General features: G+C 43.1%; 1 protein-coding gene across 1 annotated transcript in view; it reads right to left on the reverse strand.

The window, feature by feature from the left end:
• Positions 1–8,904, reverse strand: part of LOC115477379 (F-box only protein 33-like) — a 61,376-nt gene extending 52,472 nt beyond the window's left edge. Inside the window, exon 1 of the mRNA XM_030214218.1 lies at positions 8,384–8,904. Within this exon, the coding sequence (XP_030070078.1) occupies positions 8,384–8,793 (410 nt within the window). The 5' untranslated portion in view covers positions 8,794–8,904. The remainder of the gene's footprint in view (positions 1–8,383) is intronic.
• Positions 8,905–9,197: the final 293 nt, after the last annotated feature.

The following is a 9,197-nucleotide window of genomic DNA, read 5'->3' on the forward strand; positions in this document are numbered from 1 at the left end:
GACCCCTAAGTAACATGGGTGAGACAGTGTTCAAGAGGTGGTGAAATTACAATTTGACTCTATGGTTTCTAGTACCTCTAGCAGCTAACAGAGAAATTTAGTCCACACTCAGTTTACCATTGATTACATCCTGGATATTTGAACAAATGGAATCCATATGTAAATACATATTAAAAATTAATCCAGAGGTTTTCCATACATCATGTCACAATCAATTCTACACATCGAAATTTTAAGACGCGCAAGTTGCCATCACTTCCAATGATTAAAACTCTTGAACAGGAGTGTGGGTTCTACTTTCTCTGGGCTGCACCCAGTAATTAGAATACTGGACTGGAAACAAGAGACTGATTCAAGCCCTGCTTCTGCCACCGATATTCACTGTGACCTTGGGCATATCATCTCCCCCTGCCTCAAGTACCCACTTAAAACTATGGGCCTTCTGCGGCAGGGGTTTATTATATGTCTATGTAATTTATGTAGAGCTACCTGGTTTAGGGTACTACGTAGCTGATAAAAGATGTAGCAAAAACCATTAAACAACAAATAAATTTAGGCTATACAAATATGCATATGTATACACACACATACTATTTTACATGTGTCTATGTTATCTCCAGATTTCATATGCCTTTTCATTGCACTGAGTATTGTCCATGTGCACTTCATTTCATTTTCAATGTACACTTAAACTTGTTAGAAAATTAACTAAGTCAAAATTATACCCACTTATTCAGAAGGAGATTCTGTTTTCACCCTCAGTCTCCATCTAACCTGTTTTCTCAACAGTAACTCCTTTTTAACATTCTCTGAATTCCTATAAAAGTGAAATGTACTTAAGTTGTTATATTAGAGATCTTATATGATTGCATGAAACTTTGCGACATTCATATGTTTATTCTTGAACCCAGAACAACTAATACCAAGTTTTGCAGGCTTAATTATTCTTGCCTATAACTATACTTGGATAGTACTCAAAACTGAGGTGTGTGTACTGTATTATTTATTTGCTACATTTGTACCCCACATTTCCCCACCTATTTGCAGGCTCAATGTGGCTTACATTATATTACAAAAGACATAGTTATGAACAGAGTAAGAGGTTTGTTCTAAATTAACATATTACTATGTAAGAAATAAGGAAGATATGTCTGTAGAATAATTTACATAACACATAATAAAAAACAATAATATATGATGACCAATAATGATAATATGGCTAATATAATCAATTCAGAGGGATCAGTAGGTGGTTGGTTTAGCTATAGAATAATCAAGTTCTTAAGGAGGATTCTTATTGTAAGTTTTTTCGAACAAGTGCGTTTTCAATAATTTCCTGAAGTCTGTCAAGTTACGTGTTATTTTTATAGTGTTCGGTAGTTTGTTCCATGCTTTTGTGCAGAGGTATGTGAAGGTAGATGCATGCAGTGATTTGTATTTGAGTCCTCTACAATTCGGGTAGTGGAGATTTAGGAAGGTACGTGATGAACTGTTGATGTTTCGTGCCGGTAAGTCAATTAGGTCTGACATGTATGAAGGAGCTTCTCCATGGATGATTTTATTATTTTCATACCTAGGCATTATCTGGTTTGGATTAGATTGGCTTTTTTCCTAATTTGCTTACTGCTCCTTTAGTAATACAGACATCAATTCATTCTCCTATCACTATCTCTTGAGGTGCATCATGGTTTGGGCCTTCACCTGCTCCTTTCTTCTATTTATCTCCTGGCTCTCATTTCCTCCCATGGCCGATTATATCATTGCTTCACAGATGCCACTTATTTTTCTCACTATTAATAGTTTACTTTCACTGCCTCAGGAACGAGTTCACATTTTCTCGTGTTGCATTCATCCAGAGCTGATTCTCCACACATCAATGCTCCATTTGTCCTCCATCAGGATTCGTTTCTCTCCTTCTTGTTCAAATTTGTGTCAGTGGCAAAGCTACATGGGGCCACGGGGGCCTGGCCCCCCCAAATTTCCTCCAGGCCCCTGGTTTTGCTGGCAGGGGTCCCCAGCCCCCACCAGCTGAAGCCTTGTCCAGCACTGGTCTCCGGTGCCGCCGAGTTGCCTGCCCTGCTCTCTTCCCCCTCACACCCTGCCCGCTCCTTTCAGTGAAATTGAGCATGCGGGACCCCCGCCAGCCAAGGCATTTGCTGCAGCTTGCATCTAGCAATTGGGGGAGCGGCAGGGTGGCAGACCAAAATGTGTCCCCCCCCACCTTGGGCTCTGGCCCCCCTCCCACCGTGAGGTCTGGCTACGCCACTGATGTGTGTGTCATCATTGATCCTGTCTCCTCCTTTTCTTCACATATTTCCAGTGGCTCTTTTCCAAACCATGCTTACTTTTGATATTTGCCATATACTTCCCCAAGATGTGACACAAAAAATATGCCTGGGTGTAAAAAGTTCATAAACATCATCTTTTTACAAGTTCTCTAAAAAGGAATCTTAATCCATAAGACCTCCTCAATGTATGTTCTGTTGTGCAAGGGAAACTGGATAAAAAATAGAAAACATAGTAGGGTTAAATGACCAATTCTCTCACAGGAGAAAGATTAATTTATAAATGATCTAGAATTGGAGATGAAGAGTGAGGTGACCAAATTTTCAGATGGCATAAAACTATTCAAAGTTATTAAAATCACATGTGGACTGCGCAAAATTGCAGGAAAAACTTGGGAGGCTGGAAGACCGGGCATCCAAATGGCAAATGAAATTTAATGTGGACAAGTGCAAAGTGATGCACATTGGGAAAAATAACCCAAATTATAACTACATGATGCTAGGTTCCACATTAGGAGTCACCACCAAGTAAAAGGGGTCATCGTGGAAAATACATTGACATCTTATAGCAACATAGTAAATGACTGCAGAAAAAGACCCGCATGGTCCATCTAGTCTGCCCAAAAGTCACATTCATTATCAAAGCATTATTGAACCAACAATTTAGTATTATTACAACATTTTACTTGCTAATATATAATGTCTTCCCCTTTTCCATGGAGATATACAAGACCCACACTCATACACAGTATGAATGTGGTATAAAATATGCATACTTGCCATTTTCAGGCCTCAGACTATAAAAATGCCTGCCCTGAACCGGCCCTATTTCCCACCTACTGGAGTTCTCATCAAAACACACTCTAGCCCATCATGATCTGTCTTGCCGTACACAAGACACAGACAGTAGAAGTCCACCCTGCACTGGCTTTACTTCCCCACTGCTGGTGCTGCCTTCTAAGCACTATTCCTGCACATCATAAATTAAATTATAGCTGTTGATGTGCTAAGTTTTGTTTTGATCCTCTTTCTATTTAAGAATCCTTTGTGTCTATCCCAGGCATTTTTTTTAATTCCATCACTGCCACCGGGAGGGCATTCCAGGCAGCTATCACCCTCTCTGTGAAAATATATTTCCTGATATTACTTTTAAACCTACTACCCCACAACCTCACATTATGCCCTCTAGTTTTACCACTTCTCCATCTTTGGAAGAAAAAAATTGGTTTGTAGTTTAATACCATTCAAGTATTTAAATGTCTGTTTCGTATCTCCTCCATCCCTTCTTTCCCTTCTGCTCAGTGTGTGGCAGTGGCCAAAAAAGCAAACGTTGTTAGGAATTATTAGGAAAGGAATAGAGAATAAAACAGAGACTATCGCAATGCCTCTAACACTTCTCCATGATGAGACTGCAGCTTGAGTATTCTGTGTATTTCTGGCTGCTGCATCACAAAAAAGATATAGTGAAACTGGAAAATGTACAGAGGAGGGCACCCTAAATGATTAAGGGGATAGAATGACTCTAATATAAGGAAAGCCTAAAGAGGTTAGAGATCTTCAGCTTGGAGAAGAGACAGCTGAGGGGAGATATGATCGAGCTCTATAAAATCCTGAATGGAGAGGAATGGTAAATGCACATCCATTGTTTAAATCTATAGGGGACACTCTATGAAGTTACATAAAGCACATTTAAAACAAATAGGAAAAAATACCTTTCCACTCCATATATAGTTAATTCCCTGAGTAAGTGGTAAAGCAATTAATGTAGTTGGGTTTAAGAAAGATTAGACATCCTGGAGGAAAAGTCCAAAAAAGCCCATAAGGTAGACTTGGGGAAAGCCACTGCTAATCCCCCGAGGTTAAATAGCATGGAATCTCACAACTTTTTGGGACTTTGCCAGGTACTTGTGACCTGCATTGCCTGCTATTAGAAACAGTATACAGGGCCAGATGGACCCCTTGGTACAGTAACTCTTATGCTACACTGTCTTGTTATATCTCAGGAAAAACAGAATAACAAATGCAATAAACCACAGACTAGGTTCTTATATGCATTTTATTATTTTAAATTACTGAATGGGTGGTTTATCCTAACATACTTTAGCATTCCTGAACTGCTGGCGTATATAGAAATTTGAGTGTTCTTATACTATATATGAAGAACATTTCTTATATAATATAGGTGCACTTATGAAGGAAGAAACAACAAAACCCATGCTGGAGTAGTTTCAACTACTGCACCTGATGAAGCACCTACAAAGTACAGAAGTTACCATCAGTAAAGGATACCCCCCCCCCCCCCCCAAAAGCAGGCCTTCAAGGATTGCCCTTCTCCCTGTAACTTTTGATGCTGTATCCACAAGAAAAATTCTCATATTATTATGTTTTGTTCTATTATTTGGGCATGTAAAATTGATTTAAGACATGGACGTATAAAAAAACCCTCTGTTATTTCTTGAATGAAAGCCAAATGTTAATGCATGCCTTATTATTAAAATATCCAGGCCATAAATAATTCTGAACCATTGTGTGAGAAAATATTTCTTATGACCAAGGACAAGAGCTACCAAAGCTTGTTTACTTTCCCCCTCAGTTCCTGCAACAGATTCATCAAGCCTTTTTTTTCTCATTCCGAATCTGATTCAAAATGTACAAGAGCCAGATATTAAAGTTTAGTGGCAACAAAATTATGGTAGCAATACTGTCCAAAATTTCAGCTGCATTCAGAAAATGACAGCTTTATCTTAAAAGAAACATTGCCATAATTGGAAGCCATGAGAAATGATGTGACTCCAAACCAGGGATGTCCAACCCTGGCACTCACCAGGTTGGGTTTTCAAGATTTCCATAATGAATATGCATGAGATTTATCTGCATACAATAGAGACAGTACATGCAAATAGACCTCATGTATATTCACTGAGAAATCCTGAAAACCTGACTGGATTGCAGCCCTAGAGGCCCAAGCTTGGACACTACTGCTGTAAGCTCTTTATCAAGAGACCCCTGGTATTGAGAGGTGATGACAGTTGCTCGGGAAGGCCCAATTGCAGTGCCATTGCGGGATACCGGCACTAAAGTCTCATCAATGGTGCATTTACAGCTCGCGCATGAAACCCAGGCCAGCTTCAGTTAAACCAACCCTTCGCACTGCTTCCAATTTTGCCCTAAGAAAACAATAGGAACGCCTGTACGTGTTATATACTGTGATCAAGATCAAGATTGAAAATTCTGCAGGAAGCAAAACACTCCTTGGAATCACTGTGGATTGAAATTCCATGTGCAAAGGGGAAAAGGATAGTGATAGGAGTGTACTACCGTCCGCCTGGCCAGGACGAACAGACGGATGCGGAAATGTTAAAGGAAATCAGGGACGCAAACAAACTGGGCAACACAATAATAATGGGGGATTTCAATTACCCGCATATAGACTGGGTTAATGTAACATCTGTACACGCAAGGGACATAAGATTTCTTGATGAAATCAAGGACAGCTTCATGGAACAGCTAGTTCAGGAGCCGACAAGAGAAGGAAAAATACTAGACTTAGTCCTTAGTGGTGCTCATGATCTAGTGCAGGGGGTAACGATACGAGGGCCGCTTGATAACAGTGATCATAATATGATCGGTTTTGATATTGGCATTGAAGGAAGTGAAACTAGGAAATCAAGTACGCTAGCGTTTAACTATAGAAAAGGTGATTACGACAAAATGAGAAAAATGGTGAAAAAAAGACTGAAAGGAGCAGCTCGCAGAGTAAAAAACTTGCATCAGGCGTGGATGCTGTTTAAAAACACCATCCTGGAGGTTCAGGACAAATATATTCCACGTATTAGAAAAAAGGGAAAAAAGACTAAACGTCAGCCGGCGTGGCTAAACAGTAAGATAAAGGAAATCATTAGAGCCAAAAAACAATCCTTCAGAAAGTGGAGAAGAGAACCAACTGAAAGTAACAGGATAGATCATAAGGAATGCCAAGCCAAATGCAAAGCGGAGATAAGGAGGGCAAAAAAGGACTTTGAGAAGAAATTAGCGTTGGAAGCAAAAATACATAGTAAAAACTTTTTTAGATACATTAAAAGCAGGAAACCGGCCAAAGAGTCGGTTGGGCCGCTGGACGAAAATGGTGTTAAAGGGGCGATCAAGGAGGACAAAGCCGTAGCGGAGAAATTAAATGAATTCTTTGCTTCGGTCTTCACCGAGGAGGATTTGGGGGGGACACCGGTGCCGGAAAGAATATTTGAAGCGGGGGAGTCAGAGAAACTAAACAAATTCTCTGTAACCTTGGAGGATGTAATGGGTCAGTTCAGCAAGCTGAAGAGTAGTAAATCACCGGGACCTGATGGTATTCATCCCAGAGTATTAATAGAACTAAAAAATGAACTTGCGGAGCTACTGTTAGAAATATGCAATCTGTCCCTAAAATCGAGTGTAATACCGGAAGACTGGAGGGTAGCCAATGTTACTCCGATTTTTAAGAAGGGTTCCAGAGGAGATCCGGGAAATTATAGACCGGTGAGTCTGACGTCGGTGCCGGGCAAGATGGTGGAGGCTATTATTAAGAATAAAATTGCAGAGCATATACAAAAACATGGACTGATGAGACAAAGTCAGCACGGATTTAGTGAAGGGAAGTCTTGCCTCACCAATCTAATGCATTTTTTTTGAGGGGGTAAGCAAACATGTGGACAATGGGGAGCCGGTTGATATTGTATATCTGGATTTTCAGAAGGCGTTTGACAAAGTGCCGCACGAAAGACTCCTGAAGAAATTGCAGAGTCATGGAATCGGAGGTAGGGTATTATTATGGATTAAGAACTGGTTGAAAGATAGGAAGCAGAGAGTAGGATTGCGTGGCCAGTATTCTCAGTGGAGGAGGGTAGTTAGTGGGGTCCCGCAGGGGTCTGTGCTGGGTCCGTTGCTTTTTAATGTATTTATAAATGACCTAGAGATGGGAATAACTAGTGAGGTAATTAAATTCGCCGATGACACAAAATTATTCAGGGTCGTCAAGTCGCAGGAGGAATGTGAACGATTACAGGAGGACCTTGCGAGACTGGGAGAATGGGCGTGCAAGTGGCAGATGAAGTTCAATGTTGACAAGTGCAAAGTGATGCATGTGGGTAAGAGGAACCCGAATTATAGCTACGTCTTGCAAGGTTCCGCGTTAGGAGTTACGGATCAAGAAAGGGATCTGGGTGTCGTCGTCGATGATACGCTGAAACCTTCTGCTCAGTGTGCTGCTGCGGCTAGGAAAGCGAATAGAATGTTGGGTGTTATTAGGAAGGGTATGGAGTCCAGGTGTGCGGATGTTATAATGCCGTTGTATCGCTCCATGGTGCGACCGCAGCTGGAGTATTGTGTTCAGTACTGGTCTCCGTATCTCAAAAAAGATATAGTAGAATTGGAAAAGGTACAGCGAAGGGCGACGAAAATGATAGTGGGGATGGGACGACTTTCCTATGAAGAGAGGCTGAGAAGGCTAGGGCTTTTCAGCTTGGAGAAGAGACGGCTGAGGGGAGATATGATAGAAGTGTATAAAATAATGTGTGGAATGGATCGGGTGGATGTGAAGCGACTGTTCACGCTATCCAAAAATACTAGGACTAGAGGGCATGAGTTGAAGCTACAGTGTGGTAAATTTAAAACGAATCGGAGAAAATTTTTCTTCACCCAACGTGTAATTAGACTCTGGAATTCATTGCCGGAGAACGTGGTACGGGCGGTTAGCTTGACGGAGTTTAAAAAGGGGTTAGATAGATTCCTAAAGGACAAGTCCATAGACCGCTATTAAATGGACTGGAAAAATTCCTCATTTTTAGGTATAACTTGTCTGGAATGTTTTTACGTTTGGGGAGCGTGCCAGGTGCCCTTGACCTGGATTGGCCACTGTCGGTGACAGGATGCTGGGCTAGATGGACCTTTGGTCTTTCCCAGTATGGCACTACTTATGTACTTATGTACTTATGTAAAGCGAGTTACATCTGCAAGGAAACCCCACTTGTTCCAAACATGAAAATAAAGCGAACCACACACCAGTACAATGAATTTGGCTTCCGGCCCTTAACAATTTCCAACCCGGACGGCGCCCTTCTCACCTGTTATTCCTGATGCTGCTCAGCACACACAGCACCTGCTCCAGGTAAGTGCGCAGATCATCTAACCAGCGCGAGGAGGGCTGCGCATCCGTTTCGGGCTCCGCGTCGCCTCCGGTCCCCGCGGCCGCCGCCGCTGCGCTCAGATAGTTATCAGCGGCGAACTCGACCCGCAGCTCCCGCACGAACCAGCCGCACTTTCGCATGAGGAAGTCGAGGCGCGGGCGCTCGGCGGACGACACGTGCACGTTGAGCCGCAGCTCGGGCCAGAGCGCCGGGTAGAAGAGGCACTCGCGCCAGCGCGAGCAGGCGGCCGAGGCCCGCAGCCGGTCCGGGGCGGACAGGAAGGAAAAGATGTGCACGATGAGCTCGCTGGGCAGAGACGAGGCGCCCACGTCCCCGCACAGAGCCATGGCCGCCCGCGCACGAAAGGTTCCGCAGCGTAGAGCTCAGCAGCCCGGCCCCGGTCCACCAACAGACCAGCAGGTGCCTGCGCCAAAATCAACAACAACATCAATGACAAGGCTGCCGGAGGGGGGCGGGGCTCCTCAGCCTCTGCCCCGGCAGGAACCTACCACTTTGCCACGCGGAGAGGGGAGTGCGCAAGCGCTTACGGAACCTCACACCCAGAGCTCTCACCGCCCACTACCGGATTCGCGTCTTTAAGTGGCTCTACCCGACCGGTTTGACAGTGTCGCGTAGACAAAGATTAAGGAAAAGGTGCGTGTCCGGCTTCTTGGAAGCATACGTGATAGGTGCTTCCTGTAATGGATGGTACGTACGGGCCAGCAGCTTGTTCTTGAGAGCGCGAACCGGG

This window comes from Microcaecilia unicolor, chromosome 9, assembly GCF_901765095.1.
Source record: "Microcaecilia unicolor chromosome 9, aMicUni1.1, whole genome shotgun sequence".
Lineage (NCBI taxonomy): Eukaryota > Metazoa > Chordata > Amphibia > Gymnophiona > Siphonopidae > Microcaecilia > Microcaecilia unicolor.